Source organism: Phascolarctos cinereus, unplaced genomic scaffold, assembly GCF_003287225.1.
Source record: "Phascolarctos cinereus isolate Bilbo 61053 unplaced genomic scaffold, phaCin_HiC Scaffold_4;HRSCAF=312, whole genome shotgun sequence".
NCBI classification, from domain to species: domain Eukaryota; kingdom Metazoa; phylum Chordata; class Mammalia; order Diprotodontia; family Phascolarctidae; genus Phascolarctos; species Phascolarctos cinereus.
Window position 1 is genome coordinate 595720294 of NW_027555847.1, and position 25268 is coordinate 595745561.

The window sequence follows — 25268 nt, forward strand, 5'->3', positions numbered from 1 at the left end:
CTGTTACTGTTTCCAATGTCTTCTTCATTCTACTCATTTTGCCCTTCATTACTTCATGCAAATCTTTCCATGTTTTTCTAAGATCACTGAGCTTATCAGTGTTGTTTTTTTGTTTGTTTGTTGGTTTTTTTGCTAGGCAATGGGGTTAAGTGACTTTCCCAGGGTCACACAGCTAGTAGGTGTCAAGTGTGTGAGGTCAAATTTGAACTCTGGTCCTCCTAACTCCAGGGCCAGTGCTTTGTCCATTGTGCCACCTAGCTGCCTCCGAGCTTATCGTTTCTTATAGTACTGTAGTATTCCACCATAATCGTAAACCACAACTTGTTCAGCCATTCCCCAAATGATAGGCATCCTTGCAATTTCCAGTCCTTTGCCACCACAAGGAGAGCTGCTATAAACATTTTAGAACATAGAGGCTCTTTTCCTTTTTCCCTAGTCATCTTTGGAAATAAACCTAGTAGTGGTATTGCTGAATCAAAGAATGTAGGCAGTTTAATAACTCTTTGGGCATAATTCCACATTGCTTTCCAAAATAACTGGATCAGTTTACAATTCCACCAAAAATGAATTAGTGTCCCATTTTTTTCACATCCCCTCCAACATTTGTCACTTTCCCCTTCAATTATTTTAGCCAATCTGGTAAGTGTAAAAGATATCTCAAGATTGTTAAGTTTCATTTTCCTAATCAATAATGATTTAGAGCATTTTTTCATATGACTATAAATTGTTTTGACTTCTTCATTGTAAAACTTCCTGTCCATATCCTTTGACCATATATCAGCTGGGGAATGACTCCTATTCTTATAGATTTGACAAAGTTCTTCACGTATTTGAAAGACAGGACCTTTATCTGAGAAACCATCTATAAAATTTTCCCCCAGTTTTCTGCTTTCCTTTTGATCTTGGCTACATTTGTTTTATTTGTACAAAAACTAACTTAATGTAATTGAAATTATCCATCTTATATCTCACTCTGCTCTCCTTCTCTCTCTTGTTTATTAATAAATTGTTCCCCTATCCATAAGTCTGATAAGTAATATCAGTAATATCCATGTTCTAATTTTCTTGTGATATCTCTCTTATATCTAGGTCATGTATCCATTTTGACCTTATCTTGGTAAATGGTGTAAGATACTGGTTTATGCCCAGTTTCTGCCATACTGCTTTCCAGTTTTCCCAACAATTTTCACCAAATAATGAATTCTTATTCCCAAATCTTAAGCCTTTACACTTGTCAAATACAAGGTTATTATATTTAACTGCTGCTGTAAATTGTATGTTCTACTCTGTTCCATTGATCTACCTTTCTATTTCTTAGCCAGTACCAGATAGTTTTGATAATTACTGCTTTAGAATATAATTTAAGATCTGGTACTGCTAAACCTCCTTCTTTAACATTTTTTTCCATTACTTCCTTTGATATTCTTGACTTTCTGTTCTTCCAAATGAATTTTGCTATTATTTTTTTCTAATTCAGTAAAATAATTTTTTGGTAATTTAATTGGGATGGCATTGAATATATAACTCAGATTGGGGAAAACTGTCATTTTTATTATATTGGCCTGCCTACCCATGAACAATTAATATTTCTCCAATTATTTAAATCTAATTTTATTTGTATAATAAGTTTTTTTAATTTTGTTTATATAGTTCCTGGGTTTGTTTTGGCAGGTGTACTTCCAGGCATTTTATACCATTAGTTTTTGAATGTCCTTTCTTCTCACCTCCATTTCTTAGAAGCCCTTATTTCCTTCTAGACTCAAATCAACCACCACTTTCCTTATGAAATATTATCTGATCCTCCACAGCTTCCAGAGCCTACTCCTATTACCCTGTATTTTATTATTTTTTTGAATAATTATATATCTACACATTGTTTTCCCTAATAGAATGTAAGCTCCTTGAGGGCAGGCATTGTTTCATTTGTATTACCTGCAAATAAACATTCAATTTGGTATTTTTGTTTTACAGACATAATTTTCATTTAAAGTTCACTCTGCAATTAAAAATAAACAAGAGCTACCTTTAGTCTACTTGCTATGTGCTAACAAAACCTAATGAAAATCAAAATGTGCCTTTGGTTGATGTGCCATCATGGTGTCATCTTTTTTTATAAGAAAATCTTGTCTTTAGTTGTAATTATTTTTATACACAATGTGGGATATAATGTGCTGAGAGCTTAATATTAAAAGATTATCACCAGCCTTTATAGAAGCAGCGTGGTATAGTGGATACAGAGCCTCTGGCACAGACTGGCTGAATGACCCTTGGCAAGCCACTTAAACTCTAACTGCTCTATGCCAGGGGTGTCAAGGTCAAATAGAAAGGGTGGCTCACTGACTTGGAAAATCACAAATTAATATTATCCATGTTACACTGTATATTTACTTATTTTGTTAAACATTTCCCAATTACATTATAATCTGGCTCCCCCACACTGGGCGTCAACTCTGGGCAACTTTCTGAGACTTTCCAGTTGCACAGAAGGTGCCAACCTAAATTGGTTGAGGGAGTTTCATCTGGGATTCCCTACACCGAAAATATCATAAGTACAGTCCCTATCCTTATCATAATGTGATGGATCATTTACAGATAAGTAGAAAACAAATAATTTTTATAGCAGACTTTAATATTTAGAAAGATCTTTTCACATCTTATTTGAGCTTTGTGAGAATCGAGAAGACCTGTGATATAGACAGTATGGATGCTATCACTTCCATTTTAAAGATGAGGAAAACAGTCTCAGAGAGTTAAGCTGATTTGACCATGACATAGTTAACAGGTGTTAGAGGCAAGAGCTCAATCTAGGTTTTCCTAACTCCAAGGTCACCACTCTATCCGTTATGTCTTGCTGCCTCTCAGAAGTATAGGTAGAATATCTTAGTATAATATCTTCTGAAATAATTTAGACAACTTTAGCTAACAAATAAGAAATCTGATTTTAAAAGCACATATGTGTCTGATTATATTTATTGACACTTCAATGATCTCATGTGTAGATGCTCCTTCCACTACTACAAATCACGCCTCCATGCTCTCTCATCCTATGTGATTCTTGTCCATGTGGTTACAAAAATCTTCCATAAATCTTCCACCCAAATCACTGGAGGTCTTCCCAGTTACTTCCATATTTCACAGTTCCTGTTGCAGCTCTCATTTTCTCTTATCCTTTGCTCCTGATACACAACTAATCCATATCTTTTTCCTATCATATACATCCTTCTGTTCCTTTTTAATGTGTTTACATTTGAGAAGTGTTCACATTTCTATTAAAAGTTGGTGAAGTTAGGACTGTTTACATTACTGTTGGCAGTATGTGGTAGTCTACTCAGATCTACCATGCATCTTCCCATTGTCCTTTGGATCATCAAAACTTTGATTTTTCTGAAATCACAATATTCCATGATTCATAGCTCTGTAACACCACTGGAAAAATAATAATGTTGATAAAGATAGGCCTTGGTGACAATAAGCAGTATTTGAAGACAAATTACCACCAAAGTTCCCAAATGGGGCTTGGCTCGCTTTCTTCATCCTCTTCAATTCTATCCAGCTCATTGTGTTGAATCCGACTGTGTGTTGTAATCTGGGAAATGTGTAGTTTTCACTCTGTCTTTCCTACTGTACATAGTTAAGCCAATCTCTTTCATATTATTATGGGTTTTATGCAATTTCATGTAACTTACGAAAGGGAGCATTTAAAGAACTTTGGCATCAATGGGCCCATGTGACTTTTCATTCTTCTCTCCTTTTCTACCTCCTTCCAGAGGCCCTTCCTTCTCCTTGAAACAGAGCCCTCAGTGCAGGGTTTGTCCTAGCTACAGGAAAGCAATTCAACAAACATTTCTTGAATGCTAACCATATTTTCCCAATAGTAGCAAAGGAAAAAATAGTCTTCCTCTCTTTTCTCTCTCTTTCCCCTCTATTTTGTTTCATCATCATAGTATCCAATAAAATTTGTTTTTTCCCAAAGATTTACTTCTCTTTCCTCTATCTACCAAAGATAAATATAACTCTGATTATTTACTATCTGATTCACCACCGCCAAGAATGTTATAGATGGGATTTATGTTTTGTGTTGGGGTTAGGGAAAGGGACCTCTACGGTTCCTTTGAAGTCAATTATTCCATGGTTTAATAATTTACAATCCTGCAGGAGGCTGAAATTTTGACCTGCTTTGAGTCAATAAAGGTACAAAATATTACTGAAAATAGTTCTAAAATCGTAGCTGACTAGGAAACTCTTGATCAGATTCTGTTGCACTAACTCTTAGTTATCTCTCTGTCTGCATTAATGTCTGTTTAACCTTTAGTCTTGCAGCTTACCAATAAAATTAGATTGGTTTACTCTAGTTTCTAATAGGCTGCTATATCTCATGTTTCCATTCTAAATTTAAGACTCATTTTCCTTGAACCAAATATCATTGTTGATTATTCAGAATAAATTTTATTTTTTATAGGAATGGAATTGATATTAGACATCAATAAATTTAATCCTAAGACCCAATGAGGTTAACAGTGATTCCATCTAAAGCCATACTACATTAAATAGCTCTACATTGGCGAAATCCAATAAGAATATATGTAAATTAAAGCAACATACCAAATGTGGATTTTCTGTCTGCTATCCATTTCAAGGCCCAATCTGCTTTCCTCTTAACACATGGCATTGTTTCAACTGCATTGAATAAGAACTCCCTGTAAAACCAAAATAATAACTGGTATAATGTCTTACTTTACTACCTAGTTTTCTTTATCAGACAAAATTTTCAACGCTTAACCAAGAATAATTATTGAACTTTCAATTCTATAAACAATACATATGCAGTTTTTCAGCACTGCAGAATGATCACTAAAAGCAAACAACTATAGCAAACCTTGAAATGACAATGAAATAGGTATCATCTGACAAGGTATTTGTGACCAAAGATTTCTAAATAGGATAGTTTCTTTAAACACACTTTCTAAAACTTACAATCACAACGTTCAACATAAGATAAACACACAGACAATGAACGTTAAGACTGGTACACCTAAATTCAAATGGCTAAAAGACTCTTAATTCATCACTTAATGTGGGTGGAAAATAGATGTTATTCACTGACTGACTATAAACATATAAATGTAGTAAATATCTATAAATAAATTTAAAAGGCTGATGAAAATCCCAACATACCTCTTTTGGGGGTCTTTGATATAGGTATCTATTAGCAAACTATACATCTCTGAATGAATGTTCTCAATAAGAATTTGAAAGCCATAGAAACAGCGCGCCTCTGGGACCTGCACCTCCTGACTAAAGCGTTCCACCTAAGGAAAAACAGGAAGAATAAATTTAATGAAAGCCCATAAAATATTAGTTATCAAGACAAATAGAAACTGAATATCAAAATCATTAGCCAAATATTCTCCATTAAGCTTGTCCTATCATGAACTGGCCAAGAAGATGGTTTTTGTTAATTGTGTATAATTGAAAGAGGTATTTCTAATTAGTGAAAATTATTACAGCCAATCCATTATGTTTGTCAAATGAAGGCGAGGCATCTTTTGCTTCAATATTTTAGGATCCTTCCATAACTTCAGTTTTACTGATCTTACCTTTCCAGATACTATTTTCAGTATCAATATGAAGTTATTTTACTATAATCATCAAACAGTTATTGAGTATTAACCAAAGTAAAGAAAATCAGTCTTACCAAATTCTCATTGACTATTCCATCACTGGCTGCAAAAAAAGCCAAGATGTGAGAGATGAAATACTTCTCATCTGATTTCAGTTTGTTCCAGTGAGGAAGATCCTTTGATAAGTCAACCTGAAATTTAAAGGTTTCCAAATTTTAACTTAGACAAGGTCAAAATATTTTCCAATAAACAAGGAAAACCTCAAGCTGCAATTCACCCTTAAGGTTAGAGAGGAAGACCCATTATATTTAAAGTATGTATACGGAAATACTTTTATTGTACATAAACTTTGTGAAAGAACTCTCTATTCTTCTGGAAGAGGGGTTATAATGTTTGGTAAAACTGCATTTTAAAAATTAAAATGGACCAACCTACATTACAATCTGGAGAAAAGTTAATAAGGAAGGTTGCCTTCAAAGATATTTTAAGAAAAAAGTTAATAACTTCCATGCAGCCAGCTACTGTAATTTATACACTGCTTAACACAGTGGTGAGCAGATAGCAGACTGTACTCTCCAATTTTCCCAAATCTGTCTCTCTCTCTCTCTCTAACTCTGATAACTTGGAGGTCAAAATTATATTTAGGTCTGCTCAGGACTTTATCAGTATCACAAATACAGTAGTGAAAAGACTACCTTCTTCTTGCATGCCCTACTGCTTTGTACTAGGGTCAAGCTAATTTTTCATATATAATAAATACTTGATAGTTGACTACGTTGCCAAGTCTTATGTTTTAGAAACTGCCAGTAATCATGTCAACAGAGAATTATCTGAGTTCAAAATACATTACAAGCATACTTACTTTGTAGAATAGGGATTCAGAAAGTTAGCCAGAAAATGAACTTTGAGAAATTGAAACATATTTCCCAACTGTCTTCCATTATAAACATGACGCTTGTTTCCAAAGAAAGTTTTAATTTTTAAGATGCAATTTAAAAGAAAAACAAAAAGCACTCATCCATAAGTATTAAAATACAAATAATTTTGAGAAGTTCTGTTCTCTTGAACCAAATTGGAAGACATGCCCTCTTGGTTGCACAGATGAGAATGTAAGCTCCTTGGGAGCAGGAATGCTTTTGTTTATTTTTAAAACTTGTCTTCTCAGATCCCAGTACAGTGCCTGTCACGCAGTTATGATACTTAAGAAATATTGGCTGACCAATTAGATGAAGGGGAGGAGATCTGAATTTCTTTTAAGAAAGGAAAATTCTTCTAATTCAATTTTGTAGTACCTCATCTCAAGTATTTCCTTTGAAATCCTAGACCTTTTTTTTGTTTTATAATGATGTCTCTTAAATGTCTAACTAAACTTGTTTGTTGTTTAAGCAGTGGTTTGCTTTCTGGTTCTGTTTGTTCACCTAAGTTAATTTTAGTGGGAGAAAAAGTATTACTCCATTCGTATTCCTCCTGTAAGGCCAGAGCTCACAGGTAACGCAAAAATAATCAGTTCCTTAATTTAGATTTCTATAGGATGAGTTTCCTCTAAGACACAACAAACCTATTGGAAATAAAATTAATGCTTGAAACTCACTTACGGGTATCAATTTTTTTTTTGTTATGGATGATTTTCTAAGCAGATTTCAAAATAAAAACCTTTCAAATATTTGGAGTAGTTACTGATTGCTTCAATCTCCTTCTAGCTACCCTAAATAACTTCTGTAACTTTTTTTTCATAGGATTTCAATCATATTGTTAATTTTTAGACTCTCTCCAATTTTCCCAAACTAACTCTGATAATATAGAAGCCAAAATTACATTAGTTTATTAAAGACTTAGCCAAAAAGACTATTGCCTTTGTATGTTCTGTTCCCTTGTACTAGGATCAAGCTATTTTTGATATCTTGATGCTAAATTGCTTCTGTTTGACTTACAATCCTCTTCAGTTCTCAAATCACTTCAGTTTCACTTCTTCACAGCTTTTTATTCCCTACTACGTATTTGGAAGACATGTCTACATTTGTTCTCTTAACGTATAATATACCGAACTTTTTCTACTGAACATTGTCCTATTTCAACCCCTTTCATTTTTAACTTAGAAAGTTTTCTCTCTGATAATCTCATCCTTCTTTTATTTCTCTGCCTCACTGTCCTGAACTAAACCAAACCTTTATTCTCCTCTCCCATTGATCTGGCCTCATTTTTCACTCTTCAGTCTTGACTATATATTATTGACCAATTCAACTACATAGTGTCTTCCACTCCTGATTTTCTTATATTTGTACTCTTTTTTTTTCTTATTGTCATATATGTAATATCTGTCCTCTCTACTGCTATATTGCTGCATTCCAGTAGAGGAAGTCAATTTGTCATACCTCTGAGTTGGCTAAGTTCAGTATAAATTCATATTATCTCATCTACACTTGGGTTTTCACTGCTATTTCACTGCTACACGGCAAAACTTTTATTATTTTTTATTTATTCTATTCTACTTTCCTCAATGGCTATTCCAAAACTCCTCTTCTCAAGTTCCTAATTCTTTCTCTACTACTCTCTTTTAAGCAAATATTTCACTATCTATTTTATTAAGAAAACAGAGGCATACAACTTTCTGCCTAAAATATCTTACTTTCCATTTAAATGGTGTACATTAAAACTTGGTCCAGCTTTTTTCTTCAAAATTTGATTGGTGATATGGATGATGGAGCTGAGAGTAGAATTATCCCTTCCACATTGCCATTTTTCACATTGTAGTTTCAATATACTGCAGATCAGCATGAGAAATTAAATGAAAATCATTTAGGAGTTTTGTGGAAGCTGCAGTTGACACGTGAAGGCTTCCACAAAACTCCCCAAAAATTCTCATTTAATTTCTTATGCCAACCCACAATATATTGAAACTGCGATGAGAAAAATGGCAACGTGGAAAGGATAATTATACTCTCAGCTCCATTATCCATATCACCAATCAAATTTTGAAGGAAAAAATAGGACCAAGTTTTAATGTACACCATTTAAATGGAAAGTAAGATATTTTAGGTAGAAAATTGTGTGACTTCCTCATAAAATATATTTTAAATATTTCTATCAGCTTACCAAAGAAGTATTTGCCATCATCCTAGAGAATATCCAACAAAGAGTCCAAATGGAAAAGGTATTTCCTACAGATGGTGAAGTCTTCCAGATGCCTATTTTTGATTAATGTCACGCATATTGTATCAAGCCATGGAACACTTCAGAACCTCCTAAATGAGATTCATTACCTCTCAATAGAGTTCAATTTAACTACTCAAACAAAAAAGATTATGTGAAGAGGAATGTCTATTGATATGGAGTTGGATGGACATTCCATAGAGCTGAACAATCAGCATACATATCTTGAACACAGAGTGCACATGGACAATGGCCTAGGTCTAGAACTGAACATGAGGAAGAGAGCAGGCTGGATTGCCTCTGGAAAAGTGCACAGTGTTTTGATGACTCTGATCTTCAATCAGAAACAAAAATTTCTCTTTTTAACAATAATATTCTTTCAGTGTGCTATATGGCTTCAACTCATGGAATATCAGTTTCCAAATAGTTAAAATTGTGGGCAATTCAAAGGGCAACTGAAATGTCCCTGGCAGGCTACAACATATTAGCAGTAAAGAAATAAAGAGAAATGGTACCCAAAAAAAAAATATCATAGAGAAGCTACTTGATTAGAAAAGGAGGTAGGCTACCCATACATTAAGAGAAAGGGATAACCAATAGTCAACTCATACATTCAATTAGCACCCATACAATGTCAAGAGATCTAGAGGGAAGGCCCTCAGCATGCTTTCTGGAGATCCCATACAAGATTTACAGAAGGACATATATTATAGTCATGTAAGAACAGAGAAGAGAAGAGTTGTAATCTGAACCACTAGAGGGAGTACCCAAAACAAAGTATGGATCTTTTGAAATACTGAAATATCAGGAGCCTGATGAAATTACAACAATATATATTTTTCAAATGGTGCACATTTCATAAATACATTGTTGGAGGTAGTTAAAACTGTAGTAATTATTTGTTATAACAAAATGCATACTCAGTGTGCCATAACTAGGGTAATATTTCAGGAATTCTAAACATTAGGAATATCTTTTTAATACTGACAGAGGATAGTAATTACAAAATCCCTTTACTCTTACAATATATTTGTTGCTAGTTAAAGAGAAAGTGGTATGCGTGAATTCAGGCTAGGGTGCAATCCCACAGCTCACTTAGTTCAAATAATGAACGTTTTTTAAAAAACCACAAACAGTTGGGTAGTCAGGTGTGACAAGCTTTTAACTCATTTTATATTACATGGTTAGTAAGGTTATAATCTTACTTCCCCTAGACAACTGCTTCAATACAATAAATGTATAAGCAAGGACACAAGTGTAAATTCATATTATGGCAGATTTAAGACATTCACAATTGGGCATAAGAACCATAACTTCTAGCTTTCTAGTTCAAAACCTACTTACTACAAGTCCCTCTATAAAGAAATATATATATATATAATATATATATATACGTATATATATACACATACATACACACATATATAAAGTAAAGCCCTTTCCCTTCCCTCTTTCAGAAATATTAAAAAAGCATTTTAAGATTATCCTAGTCTGAAGGCTTTGACCTAATAATAAAGAGAAAACTTATCAGACTTTCTTTAACTATCAGTTCCAAAATAATGCCCTAGGCAAGATCAAGGAGCCCTTGATTGATCTATCTTGAAGGGATATAGATTAAGATGACAGTAACATAAAGAAGTAGCTTCTTTCATTATTTCAGTTAATGGAAATATCTCAGGTTCACCTTTGACTGCTGGAAAGAAGAAGTCTTTAAAGTCAAAGTAGGATTGGATGATTTTAGGGTGACTATTGTTCTGTTTGATACAGCAAAATGTTAATTAAACTTTACCTTGAGTTATGTAACTTTTATTTCATTGTGGAATTTTGTCTATTGTCAAAAAATGCTATAACTGTATTCCAAAATGGCTTGTGAGAGAGATTTTTAGAGTCATGGGGTGGCTCTGTCCATTGTTGGTCCCCTCTCTAAGCAGGAATGCTTAGATCAACATAATTGAAATCAATAAAGATTGTTTCTTGAAGGCTTGTGTCTAAAAAACAGAGTAAGGAATTTTCTTCTGTGAGACTCAGCTAAATTAAATCATACCGTGAACATTTGTGGATGAAACTGGAAAAAAGGACAACAAATAGCTATGAAATAGAATAATTTTGCATGTGTTTCTACAGTGATTTCTTTTCATTATTAATGACACCGTAACTATGACATGTTAACTCTAATACGTAAATACTCAGTGTCACTCAAAAAAAAAAAAAAAAGCAAAGTTAAGCAAGATGGCTAAACCTGACCAAATCCACACACAGGATATTTGTGTTAAGAGATGTACAATTTTAAAGGCACTCAGGGATCAATTTTCAATATATTTCAAAAAAAGGATAAATAAAAAAGAAAAGATCAAAGACTGTATCATTACCCCCAAATCAACAAATGTTTATTACATACAAGCTACATGCAAGACACCATGAGATACAAAGACAAAATACAAAGACATGAGATACAAAAAACAAATTAGTCCCTATTCACAAGGACCTTACATTCTATGGGTGGGGAACCAGGGCAGGACAGCTTTGTTCACTGGCCATAAAAAGTAGACACATTGGCACCTACTATGTGCCAACACCGTGCTAAACATTATCTCATTTAATACATATGCCTTTCTAGTTTCTATAAAATTTTCGTGAGAATCCTCTCATGAAAGGTATACTTGATAAAAATATGAGAAAGGAACAGGCTAACTTTTGTGGATAAAATCTCTAGCAAACTCTATCTTCACTATAATACAAATGACTGCAATGTATAAAGAATGCAATATTATATTGTATATTATTTGATGATTACCAAGAAGTATTTGATTGGAGGCCAAATGCAACCTTAAAAACTCTGCTAAAAAAAAAGTCACATGCATATTATAAGATCACAAAAAATTCCTTCATGATGTACTCACAGATAACTTTAATGATTCTTTCATTATCATTTTCAGACTAGGCATTAAATATGGAGCTATACTCCGACCAAAAGTGCTCACCAGTGTCAAAGAAGATGTCTGTGTAGGATTCCCTATAAATAATGAGCCACCAGATAATTCCCATTTGCAAATGACACTGTACCAAAGGACCTCGTCAATAAGCAGTAAGTCACTCAGAAAATATTGGCCTAGCAACCCAAATAGCACAAACAAAATGGATGAGGAATGCATATTGACCAGATATGATATGCATTTGAATAGACAGCCCACTAAGATGGCCCATTAGTTTATATACTTTGGACAGGCACAGAGCAGATACAATGAGTTGGTCACAGAACTGGAATGGCAGAGGAGGATAGCATTTGGGAAATTAAGCAGTATTTTCAAAGTACAAAGTTGTTTTCTGCTGCAATGACCTACATTTATAATATCAATATTCTCCCAGTGTTGCCATAACTTGGACCACCACAACTTTAGAACAACGAAAATCACAAGTGACCCAAAGGTCAATGGAAAGACAGCAGCAATACACAATTCAATAAATAACCTGACAAGTATCGTATACTTGGCCCTGAGACACAACACAAACACCAGAAAGTTCTTTCCATTAAGAAGCTTACATTCTACTGGAGGATAGGGGGATGGGAAGGAGGAACAAAGTGCACATAGGTAGGTAAATACAAAATAAATGTAAAGAAATTTCTGTTGGAAGGGGCTCCCTGGGGGTTGGAGAAGTAGTAACAACTGGAAGAATCAGGAAAGGTGTCTTATAGGTAGTACTTGAGTTGATTCTTGAAACAACTCTAAAAGAGGAGGTAAAGGAGGAGAACATTTTGGGCAAAGGGAATAGCATTTGCAAAGACATGGAAGACAAGAGAAGGGTAAATTTAGCTACAGATTATGTTGTACATAGGAGTGGGGTAGGGAGGTGACATGGAATCAGTCTGGAAAGATAGGTTGGAGCAAAATTATAAATGGTTTTTAATGCCAAATAGAAACTATATTGGTCAGGATTTAGGGTTATCAATGTTGCAGCTATGTGCAGAATGGCTTAGAGAGCCAAAAGAAGTTAATTAGAAAACATTTACAATAGTCCTAGTAAGAGGTTGAGGGAGGCCCAAATTAAGGAAGCTGTGGTACAAATATAGAGATAATTGTGAGTTATGTTGTGAAGGCAGTTGGCAAGACTTGGCAACTGATGCTATCAATGAAGACTTGCATATAAGAAGAGGTATCAAAGATATGTGTGATAAGCGAAGGAGGTTGGGGCTGGTCCTAAAGCAGAAGTGAAAGATAAAGAGATAGCCCAAATGTTGCACTGGTATCCATGAAAAATTATAAGACTACGAATAAGGCTTCCAGAACACTGAGCTGACCTGTGGAGACATTACTAATTGACAGGGACAAGAATCACATAGGACTAAAAGGCATATGTGGGTTACAATCTGCAGAGGTGAAAGGATCCACACTGGTAAAGATCACAGATCCAGTTAAGTATTAAAGCATTATTCTTTGTATTCAGAGATGACAGTACAGACAATAACTGTTGTATGTGTGCTTGGTTTGGTTGAAGAGACTTCTACATGAGTCCTTCTAAACTCCTTGACACATAAAACAGCTGCAGTTCTCTGGTTAAATGGCTTTGATCCATTTTCCAGGGGCTGGGTACCAAATCCATACAAATCATATTCTGTAACAGTCCCCTCTATTACCTCAACAAGTACTAAGAGGCTCTTCCTTTGAACTTTCAAAGCATTGTCCTTGTTCTATCCTTAGGCATTTTCAAACATTTCTTTCGATTTTATTTCTCTATGTATAGTTTGTCATGTAGACTATACTGTAAGCTCCTGGAGGGCAGGACTGCGTATTTATTATTGATATATGTAGCCTCATCATCATCTAGCACAGGGTTTCCTGGTACACAGTAGGCACTCAATATATATTTCTTGAACTAAATTGAGTACTAAGTCCCTCAAAGCAAATGCCTCAGGGTTGGCTGGGGAGACAGCAGGATGACCCTTGACTTGACAATGAATGTAGCCATGTAGTCTCAGATTAAAGTGCCTTCATGATTACATGGCCATTCGTAAAAACAACCCTCTATACAGCTTTTCTTAAGGATAAGGTAAGTTTTACAATTTAAACTGGGGTCAACAAAACTGTCATTATGTGCTTCTGGCTAGAGCTGAGTTGTTATTTTTATTTAATCTCCTGACCCTTTATCAAATAATAGCGTTATGTGACCCTAGATAGCCTAAAGATTACTTAAGAACTGAAGTTATTCTGTGATACATGGCAGGGCAAACTCTGACACAAGACAGAATATTTGCAACAAGAATTTTTTTTTTTAGTAGTTGAGCACTGGAACACAAAGTATTTGATATTACTGTACTGAGTTGGGGCAGCTTAAAGCATTGTGCCAGCAATTGTCCATTCTTAGTGTATTTTTTACAGTTAAGAGGTATCGTAGAGAGCTCTGAACTTGTCCTAACCTCTCATGTACAAAAGCATGAGCACTTACCTCTTCAGCGGTCCAGAAGGATGCCTGGGCCTGTTTGTACATTTTCCAGATGTCAGGATACTGAATTGGAAAAATGACAAATCGGCGAGAACTCTTCCTGAGGAGTGGTTCTTCACTTGGCTTCAACCCATTTTCAGCAGTATCTGATGATAATCTCTTTAAAGGAAGAAACACAAATACTTTGTTTTAAAAAGCATTGCTAGCACCTGCCTTTTATTTCTATCTTAGCCCACAGCTAGGAAGTTAGGGATGAGTAAGTTACTTCAGGTCTGAGCACAGTACTAAAGCACATAGTAGGCATTCAAAATATTTAATTGACTGATTTCATAGCGAACAATTAACAAACTCTCCTACAACATATAACGTGGTGCCACTTGCAGCAAAGAATAGATTGAAAGCATTAATGGTCTGGAGCATTATGTCATTTATTAATGAATATGTGAATGAAAAAGGATTTATTAAGTACTTATGTGCCAAGCACTGTACAAAGTGCTGGAAATATAACAAGAAAAGGGGACATAACCCTTGCTTTCACAAAGTTGATATCCTAACTGGGGAGAGCAAATTCATAAAAAAGTTCAGGGAGAATGGAAAGATGCAGAATATTTTAGGATGAAGTAGAAGGGCAGAAAGTAAGGCCTTGTGGTTTGTCATTTCATCCTGAGTTTTAGAGAGTTGACTCTTATCTCATATAATTGTTTCAAAATTTCTAACAGTCATTTAAAAATATTCCTTTAACAATACCATTTGGAAAATTGAAGATCTTTTGACAGAGTGCCACAGGTATTATCAGATTTTGTTGTCAATCAGTAATTCTTGAGAGATCTGGGCATGCATCTAGGCAAAGAAAAGGTCATACATTCTCAAGAACAATGGAGTAAATCTGAAATCGTAGGCAATGAGAGAGAGCTTGAATTTTTTCTTATATCAGTGCTAAATTTACTTCTCTGGAACTTCCACCCATTACTCCTGGTTTTGCCCTATGAAACCAAACAAAACAAGTCTAATGCCCTTATTACATTAAAGTCTCAAATACTCATTCCTTCCCCAACCATGGTCTTCTCCAAGCTAAACACTCCCATTTCCTTCAACTGATCCTCATATGTGGCATGGACTCATGGTCCTTTGCCATCTTGGTCGACATCCTCTATAGTTTATACAATCTCCAATATACCTGATTCTTTCTAAAATGTGACTCTTAGAATACAATGGCAGGATTGCTAGTAAGTCCTTCTGACCTCCAGTCTCGAATCTCCAACAGCCTACTGGACCTTTTAAATTGAATGCCCTGTAGACATTTTAAACTCAACATGTTCAAAACTGAACTCATTACCTTTCTCCCCAAACTCCCCACCTTATAGTGGTCCAAGCTCAAAACCTAGATGTAAGCCTAGAATCCTAACTTTCAGCACCCCCCCATATCCAATCCGATGCAAAGTCCTGTCAATTTTACTTTTATAATATCTCTCATATCCCCTTCTCTTCTCTGACATTGGTATAGAATCTCATCACCTCACACATGGCCTACTGCAATAGTCTACTGGTGGGTCTCTCTGTTTCAAACCTCTCACCACTCCAGCTTATCCTCCATTCAGCTGCCAAAGTGTTTTTCCTTTGGCACAAGTCTGACCCTATCATCTCCCTAACCAAAAAATTCCAGTGACTCTCTATCACCACCAGGATCAAATATAAAATCCCCTGTACTCTTTGTACAGTAACATTGGCTTCCTTGCTGTTCTTTAAACAAAACACTCCATCCTTCAGCTCCAGGAATTTTCACTGGTTGTTTCCCATGCCCAGAACACTATGCTTTCTCATCTCTATCTCCTGGCTTCCTTCAAGTCCCAACAAAAATCCTACCTTCTACAAGAAGCCTTTTTCTGATCCCTCTTAATTTTAGTGCCTTCCTTCTGTCAATTATTTCCTATTTATCCTGACTATACTTTGTTTCTACATAGTTGTTTGCATTTTGTCTTCCCCATTAGGTTTTGAGCTCCTCCAGGGCAGGGGCTGTTGCCTATCTTTGTATCCCCATGGCTCAGCACAGTGCCTGGCACACAGTGGGTGCTTAATAACTGACTGATGTGGTGACCAGGGTACAGTTCCAATACACAGTTCCCTTGAATCCACCTCCAACCTTCCACTCCTGACTGTTGTAGTGATATCTACTTATATCATGTTTCCTCCACCTAGAAGCCAGAATCACAACTCCAATGACCCGTAGTCCCATTTCCTCAATGGTAGTGGATTACTCCCTTTCACTCTCCCTTCCGGGTCAAACAGTCACCTTAGGATCTCCAGGCATTTTCATGGACCTCTCTAAAAGTGTAGTTTAAGAGGGTGAGCTCCTTGAGGCAGGGACTTTTTTTTTTTAATTTGTATTCTCTAGTGCTTGTCATATTAAGTGCTTAACAAAGTTTTTTTCCCCCTTTCAATCTAATGGTCTGAGCAGAGGGATTAGCAAAATTTACTAAACCAGCTTCACCAAAAACAACTTTGCCTTGACCAAGCTATTTTGCCACTATAGATTCGGTTCATGACTATGAAGAGTATATAAAATAGGGTAGGCAATAATTAAATAGATATTTATTATGTACATATTATACAGCAGGTAGTATTCTACAAGGGATGGGGGTACACAAACAAAAATAAAACAATCTCAGGAGGTTATATTCTACTGAAGGGTCACAAAATGTACCCAGATTAATACAAGGAGAGCAAAAGCATGAATACCTGTAGAGTAGATATATTCATAAGTAACAGGTGTGATTAGTGAGACACTATCAGTAATAATTAAAAGACTGTGGAAAATAGGAGAGATATGACAAGACTGGAGAAGGGCAAATGTCCTGATTTTCAAAAACGGGAAGAGAATAGAACCCACAAACTATGGGCCAGTGAGCTTGATTTCGATTCTTGATAAAATACTAGCATGGATCATTTAAAGAAATGGCTGGCTTCATCAAGATCAGGTCATGCCATACTAATCTCATTTTACTTTTTTTACAAGATGACTCAACTAGCCTATGAGAAGACTAACATGAATATCATTTATTTACCTAGATTTTAGAAATACTTTTAATAAAAATATCTCATATTATTCCTGTGAAAAAGAGACAGAGATGAAAAAGTTCTGAACAATGAATTTGGAACCAAATGGATGCTGGACTCAAAGAATAGCTATTAATGGTTCAATGTCATTTCAGTAAGAAGTCATCAGTCACTTTCTTTAAAAAAATGTTACTTGTTATATGGAATGGTGACTTCTACTGGTCCCAGATATCCGGGCTTGAGCCAGGGTTGTTAAACATTTTTATTAATAATTTATTAATAAAGGTACAGATGACATGCTCACCAAATCTGAAGATGACAATTGGAGGGATAGTTAACACAATGGATAATACATTCAGGATCCAAAAAAGATTTTGACATGTTAGAGCAGAGCTTCTTAAACTTTTTCTACTTTTGATCCCTTTTCTGCTTTGACAGTGTTCCTTGGCATTGTGTGGTCTGAGAGCACGCAAAGTGCATATGCTCTGTTTTCAGAACCAAGGCTGTAGGGAAGTTGCACAACGCTACATGGCAAGTGCTGTGAGAAACATCTGATTCATTACGCATTTGATTTTTAATTAACTTTTGGTCGTTGCACATTCAGAAACCTTTTACTGTTGCCAAATTTTTCTCAATCCCATATGAGGTAAAGACCCACACTTTAAAAAGTGCTGAGCTAGAGTATTGGGCAAAATTCTATTAAGATTAAATTCAATAGGAATAAATACAAAGTCTTATACCTGAGTACCTAAAAATAAACTTTTTATAAGGAAAACATAGGAGAGGCACTATCACGTGGTAGTAAATCTGAAAACTCAGGGCTGCCTTAAGAGAGGCATTGCTTCCAGGAAGGGAGACTGTCCAAAAACCATCAATGGCTCCCAATAGCCTGCTGAATAAAGTCCAGACTCCTTAAACTGTTATCCAAGGCTTTTCAGTCAGGATTCAAACTACCCTTCCATCTCTCAACACTCCTGAACTCCTCCTATCTTCTTCTATTGTCTTGGTTTTGGTCACTTCACCGTGGCCTAAAATGTACTCCTTCCTTTTGCAACCCTCATTCCTTGTAGGAATCCTTCCTCCATCCTTCAAGGTCTACCCCAGGTGCTCTATCCTTCACAAAGCATTCCTGACCCTTAGTTACTAGTGATTTTTCCCATTATTTTGTTCCTAGCTTTCCTATACACTTATTGCGTTATTTATTTTTATTTATTAATATATATTATATGTATATGATATAAAGCATATTATGTCATAGAAATATCATCATATGCTATATAATATATAATCATTTATTTATTTATAGTATTGTAACTATATACCTTGATTATCTTGCCTAAAAAATTATAAGCTTTTCAGGGAAAGACATCTTATTAATTTTTATATCCATGGCCTAGATCAGTGCCTTAAACATGACATACAATGCTTGTTTAGTGTGGTGTTGAACACTTAATGAACTACAGTGGCCTAGACCCGAACTGTCAAACACTTTATGAAGCAGGGCTGTATTTAAGATTAAGTTGGGACAGGGAGAGTGAAGTAGAGCCAAGAATACAATATACAAAATTACTACAAGAATTTAAATGGAAGGAAAAGCCACAAAACAAAGTAAATATTGCAAAATTATAGAGCAAGCATGGAAGAAGAATTATGAAAAGACACCTCCACCCAACTCCTTTGCAGAAGTAAGATCATGGAAGTCGTATGTTACATATATTTTCAGATTCTTCTCTGTGTAGTGATCAATTTTGCTGACTTATTTTGTCTTTTCCTCTTTTTCTTTCTTTACAAAATGTTACTCATTATATGGAATGGCTCTTGGGGTGAGGTGAGACAGAGATAGGAAGAAGGATACTAGCAGAAATTTTGGTGATGTGAAAGACAAAAGATATCAATAAAAATTTATTTTAAAAGAGGCACGAGGGGTAAAAAGATTAAATTGGAGGTAGGAAAGTCAGGTGCTTGATTACTGCAGTAGTCTTGAGGAAAATATGAAAGCCTGAACTACAATGGAAATTAAAAGATAGAACAATCTACTACATTGTGGTTGGAGAACCAATAAGATTTGAAGAACAGGAGAGAAGGAATAATCAAGGATGACACATTTCTAGACTGAATGTAACAATGGTGATACCTCTAATAAAAAGAAGGAAATCACAAGAAAAGGTTAGTTTGGACTTTGGGAACTAAGTATTCATTCACACGCATTTAGCCAATGTAGGAAAAAAAACATTTTCTAAGGTATACATACTAAAAAACAAAACAATAAAAATCAGTATTAAAACCATAAACTTAAACTTAGCATCTTACTAAATGTATACACAGCTAAATTTAAGGCTAAAGGAACTAAAGCCAAGTTTTTTGCTCAAATCTAGCCCACTTTTGGATGAAAAGTGTTAAGTAATGACAGTAGAAGAAAAAATAATGGAAAAATGTTTCCCACCTTAGTACAGTGGGAAAAGTATGGAACGGAAAGTTAAGGAATCCTCTTAAACGGTATATTTATATGACTTTTCCTGGAGCTATAATCAAAAGATTTGATCCTGCCACTACTTGTGTGACCCTATCCAGGTTGCTAATCTCTGGATCTCAGTTTCTTTATGTGTAAGAGCAGGGAAATGGATGGACTAGATAACCTTTAAGTCCTTCCAGCTCTAAAAAAATCGATTGTCCATGATATTGGTCAGTACCTCTTTGACCTGGTTTGACTAGACTTCAAAAGACTCCTCCAAGTTCTGAAATTCTTTAATTACCCAATTTCCCACAGTGCCTAAGTAGTAGTTGCTACATAATTGCTGATTATTTCCTTCCTACAATGCTTATAAAATAAACAGCATGGTGGGACAGCCAATCTAGAAAAGTCATTTGTTACAATTAAATACAATACTTTTTGGATTTTTTTTCCATGACATGACAGCAACAAATACCAAAATAATGTGTTCTCCAATTACTTTAAAAGCAGAGATAAACTGCTAGTAGACTAATGAAAAATCAAATTCAAGACCTCTCCTTTCCTCACTGAATCTTCCTTTGCAGTAAGGAAAATGCAGCACAGTACACATGTAATGCAAAAAGCAAGGAATTTGGCATTTAGGGATTTGGTCGCAACTCTGTCACTGTCAGCTTCTGGGTAATTTTAGACAAATCACTTAACCTCCCATTGCCCTTACTTATAAAAAATTAGAATGAATTTCACAAACATCAATTAACTGTCTTCTAGGTGCAAGATACTTACTTAGACAGTGGTAGCAACCACACATTGACTTTGAAAACCACAAATTAACATCATTTATGTTGCATTTTTATTTATTCTGTTAAATATCTCCTAATTAAATTTTAATCTAGTTCTGGCAGCACTCGGGAGTTTTAGTAGGCTTTGAACTGTTTGCTGCTTCTGACTCAGAGGCTCTGAGGGACTTTCCAGTAGTAAATCCTGCGACTGTAAAATCTTTATCTTCTTCTATCTGTTATTCATGGCTTGAAATACAAATCCATTAAAACAAAAATTTCTCAGTGGCAGGGACTATTTTATTCTTTTGTCTTTGTATCCCTAGAACTTGACATATTTAGTCAGCACAGGGATTTTCACTTGTATGGGCAACTCCATATGAGGGAATGTCCTGCAGTCTTTTAGAGTGCACAGCAAAAAGGGGCTTGCTCAGGGTTACCTAGCCTACACCTGTCAAAGGCAGAACTTCAATGCAGGTCTTCTCCAAAGAGTAGAATCAGAACTTATACAATGATATTATTAAAGGGGAAAAAAAACTTTGAAAGACTAAAGAACAAAGATAAATACAATGATAAACCAAAATTTCAGAGGACTGACACCCACCTCCTGCCAGAAGTGAAAAGACTCAAAAAGCAGAATGAGATACACATTTTGGGACACGTGCCAATGTGAGAATTTGTTTTGTTTGACTGTGCATATTTGTTATAATGGTTTTCTTTTTTCGTTCCTTTTTACTGTGGGAGATAGAGGGAGTGCTTGCTAATCAGAAAAAAAAACAATGAAAATTCAATAGGAGGAGAAAAGGTCTCTCATCCCAGTTATTCTCGGCTTGAATCACAAACCCACCAAAACTAAAAACTCCTTGGTTAGCAGGACCTGCTTATTTTTCTGTTTTCGTTTTGTTGCTGTTTTTTTTTTATCGGCAGATCGCAACAACTTTGGCCAGGATTGGCATGGGAGGCACTCCCAGTGAGGAGATTTTCTTTAGCAAAGCAGAGGTGCAAGCTTAGATCACCACTGATCTAAGTATATGGCACCTAGTAGGTCCTTACTTAACAGACATTTGTTGAATTCACTCCAATTTCTTATTAATCAGGACCGAGGGAGCCCCAGAGGCTAGAAGTGGCAGGAGAGGGCTGGCTGCAGGCCTTGCCCGGGTCAAGGGGAGCAGCTGACCCGAGCGGTCTTCCCGAATCCGAGGCGCCCTCCAGCCAGACTCTCCTCCAGCCAGCGTTTAAAGAGCTTAAGGAGTCACAATTATTCTTCTCCGGGGAGGTGGGAGAGGGGGCATTTCTGCCCTGGCCGTTTCGGAGGCCCAAGACTCAAGCTCCCCAAATGACATTCCGGGAAGGGGTGACGAAGAGGAGGGGGACGGCCTATCCCCTGCGTCTTCTCCCCTCCCGTCGGAAACCCCAGCAGGTGCAGGGAAGGCCCCGCAGGAACAAAGAGGCCTGAGGCGGAGAGTGGCCAGGAGGCGCTCCCCTCCAACTTCTGAGGCAGGGAGTAGAGAGGGAGGGAGGCGGGCCGGGGACGCCGTGTTTACCTCATCCAGCTGGGGCCCAGACGCAACCGGCCTTCCTGACTCCCCCATCACCCGGAAGAGGCGCGAGCCAGAATCCGAAGGAGACGCAAGAAGGCTCTACGCCGCTACCCATCAAGAGGAGGCCCGAGGCCTGGCCCCGCCCCGGACGCTTGGCCCCGCCCCTGAGTCCTTCTCTATTCCTCCCGTCCCCACCACCGGGCCCCGCCCCTACTCCTTGGCCCCGCCCCCTGCCCGTCGCGGAGTGCGCCGGGGCTTGCCAGATATAATTGTACCGCACCGCGGCCCATGGTGTAGCGTCCTTTCCGAACCCGAGAGGAATTATTTGGAACAGAACGGAAGTGAAAATGTGTACACGCGCCTTCAAAAGAAATTCACCAAATGCAACCTGGGGCAGCCGGGAGGGGTGGAGATGCAAAGCAGCTGGGGTCGAGGTGTGGGGAGGAGATGGAAAGAGGCTGCAGTTTCGTAAATTTCCAGCGGTGGGGGTGGGGCTGTACCGCCGTCGCTTCCCCAGCCTGTGGGTCACGTGGCGCAGGTCCTGGCTGGCAGCTGTGGGGCTGCGATTCGTTACCCCAGAAGAGGGCCCTGGCAGGTGGGGAAGCCGAAGCATTCCAGGCTGGAGGGCAAGAAGCCCTTAACGACCAGCTTCTCGAAGGGCGTTTTCACACGCAGACCTTCAGTTTTGAAATATGAGCGTTTGGAGAGTGCATCGTCTCCCGAGTCTTGGCACGGTTTTTAACCACTCTAGGGGGAAGGAAACACTTTTTGCTCAATGGCTTGTCTCCCCCATTAGAATGTAGCCACCTGCAGGGCAGGGGCCCGGCAGGCATTGCTTTTCTTAGCGCTCGTGGTAAACCTTTAATAAATTCTTGTTGGTAATGACCAACCACATTTTCACGTGACTCATATGGTGAAGCATGATATCCGTCTCCAGGTAGAAGTGCAGATTGGAGGACTTTTTTTTAAGGGTTTTTTTTTTTGGACATGTTTAACGCGGTGATTTGTTTTGCTTGACTGTGCATGGTTTTGTTTTTCTTACCTTCTCAATAGGTGGAGGATAGGGAGGTGGCAGGGAGAGAACTTGGAAGTGAAAATAAAATAAAATTGAATTTTATTGAAAATTTGTTGGCTGTGACTACTGAGTAAAGTCAATAGACCAGTGACTAAAAATCTGATAGGCTCCTCCCTGGGGACCTCTCCAAAAATAACTTAAGGCACAACAGAGACAACTTGGTATAATAGAGACTGATAAAATATGGGTGGAAGAGGTGTCTTGAAGCTGAATAGAGAGTAGCGAAGAGTTGTCTGGTTTGGGTAAGAACTGGTTCTGTGTGCAGGTGTTTGAAGCAGTTTGTTTTGAGAAAAATCTACGTAAGATTTGAATGACGGGAAATCCACCTTAAAAGTTCTTCCGCAGGCCGACAAATATATTGTAGAAGGTTTAAAGTTGAAGAGGTGATAAGAATCAAAACCTTTTAGAAACAGCCTTAGAGAATTGATAGGTAAAGCAGTGGGTAGTGCCAGGCTTGAAATCTGGAAGACATCTTCCTGAGTTCCTATCTGTCCTGAGATAGTTACTAGCTGGGTGACTCAACCCTGTTTGCCTAAGTTCCTCAATCCTAAAATGAGCTGGAGAAGGAAATGGCAAACCACTCCAGTATTTTTGCCAAAAAAATCCCAAATTGGGTCACTGAAGGTGACTCAAATTCTAGGGGCAAGAGGGTTAACCATGGAGCACTTTGAGGGGAGTAACATAGTCAAGCCTAAACTTAAGGAAAGTCACAGTGGTCTACTTTCCAAAATCTCCATAGGATTCCTTTGGCTTTTAACCACACTAAAAGTATCCACTAAAAGGAGTAAATATCCTATTATTTCCTGTTTCCTTTAACTGAAATCAGTTAATCAGATATCTTAGTTTTGAAAGAAAAGGTCTTAATTACCTTGCCCCAGCCCATTTTCCCCCTTCTCCCAAAGCTCTTCTTTGCTCTTCCTTAAACTAAGACACTCCAACTCCTAACTCCTAACATTTTTACTAGCTGTTCCCCATTATTGAAAACCTCTTCTTCATCTCCACTCCATGGGCTTCCTTAGCTTGCTTCAGAACGGTTAAAATCACATCTTCTACAAGAAGCCCTTTCCTGTCCCCCTCACTTCTAGGGTTGATTCTTTGCAATTTATCCTGTATGTAGCTTGTTTGTACACGTTTGTTTGCGTGTTGTCTCCCCCCATACAAAAAGGACCTTTTAAATCCCCAGATATTTTTGCCCTTAACACTTTCACTAATGTTCTATTTTGGTTCTTCACTGAAGTTTACAGGTGATGCTAGGTTTTGAAAGGCTATGTTGGAAGAGTTGGAAGATCTGGTAACATGGACAGATTGGGAAAAACTCTCCAAGAAGCAGTCAAAATTCAGAGAGGCTAGGTTGGTCACTCGGTGATGAACACAGTGATGAATTTTTCCACCACAGAAACCCAAGGTCATCTAAGTTGAATGTGAGGTCAATCAAGTTAACCAATACCAATTGCCTACTGTTTCAGGCACTGTGGTATGCTCTAAAAATTCAAGAGTAAAAAAAGCTTACCTTATATGAGGGGAGGTATGGGAAGAGGAAAGACACAACATACAGAATATATACTAACTTAGTTAAGTAGTTTTTCGGGGGAAGGGCATTAACAAGTGGAGGGAAATAGGATAGGCTTCCTGTAGAAGGTTGTTAAGAACTGAGTTTTTTTTTAAAGAAGCTAGAAATTCTACAGTGAAGTAAGGAGAACATTAAGGACAATCTGTGCAAAACCATAGAGATGGAGATAGGTAATTGTTTTGGCAACGGCAAGTAAGTCAACTGAACTGAAATATAAAGTATTTGGTGACTAATGCAGTAAGCCAGAAAAAGTTGCCTGGAGCTAGACTGCAAAGGGCTTAAGAGGCCAAACACAAGAATTGATATTTTTATTCTAGAGGCAAGAGAGTAACAATGGAACACCTTGAGGGATTTGAGGGATATTTTGGAGATAGTCAACAAGACTTGGCAACTGACTGGATAGGAAGGGCAAAAGGAACAAGTCAAGATGATGCCCAGGTTATAAACATGAGTGATTAGAAGGATGGTAGTGCCCCCTGAAGGAAAAGGGAAACCAGGAAGAAAAGAGAATGGGAGTGGGAGGGGGAAGTAAGTCTAGCTCTAAATCTTATGTGTGATCCTCTAAGTTGATATGGTCATGCTGAGTTTTG

The 25268-nt window shown here is 37.1% G+C and overlaps 1 protein-coding gene across 2 annotated transcripts in view; it reads right to left on the minus strand.

The window, feature by feature from the left end:
* RRM2B (ribonucleotide reductase regulatory TP53 inducible subunit M2B) overlaps positions 1–22166 on the minus strand; it is a 108970-nt gene extending 86804 nt beyond the window's left edge. For both annotated transcript variants that reach the window (XR_013486300.1, XM_020969561.2), the window contains exons 1-5: positions 22037–22166; positions 14214–14369; positions 5696–5812; positions 5176–5309; positions 4603–4697 (exon numbers count right to left, since the gene is read on the minus strand). Coding sequence is in view for 1 of the 2 variants with exons in the window: in XM_020969561.2 (XP_020825220.1) it covers positions 4603–4697; positions 5176–5309; positions 5696–5812; positions 14214–14369; positions 22037–22084 (550 nt within the window). In the remaining variant the exon portion in view is untranslated. The remainder of the gene's footprint in view (positions 1–4602; positions 4698–5175; positions 5310–5695; positions 5813–14213; positions 14370–22036) is intronic.
* Positions 22167–25268: the final 3102 nt, after the last annotated feature.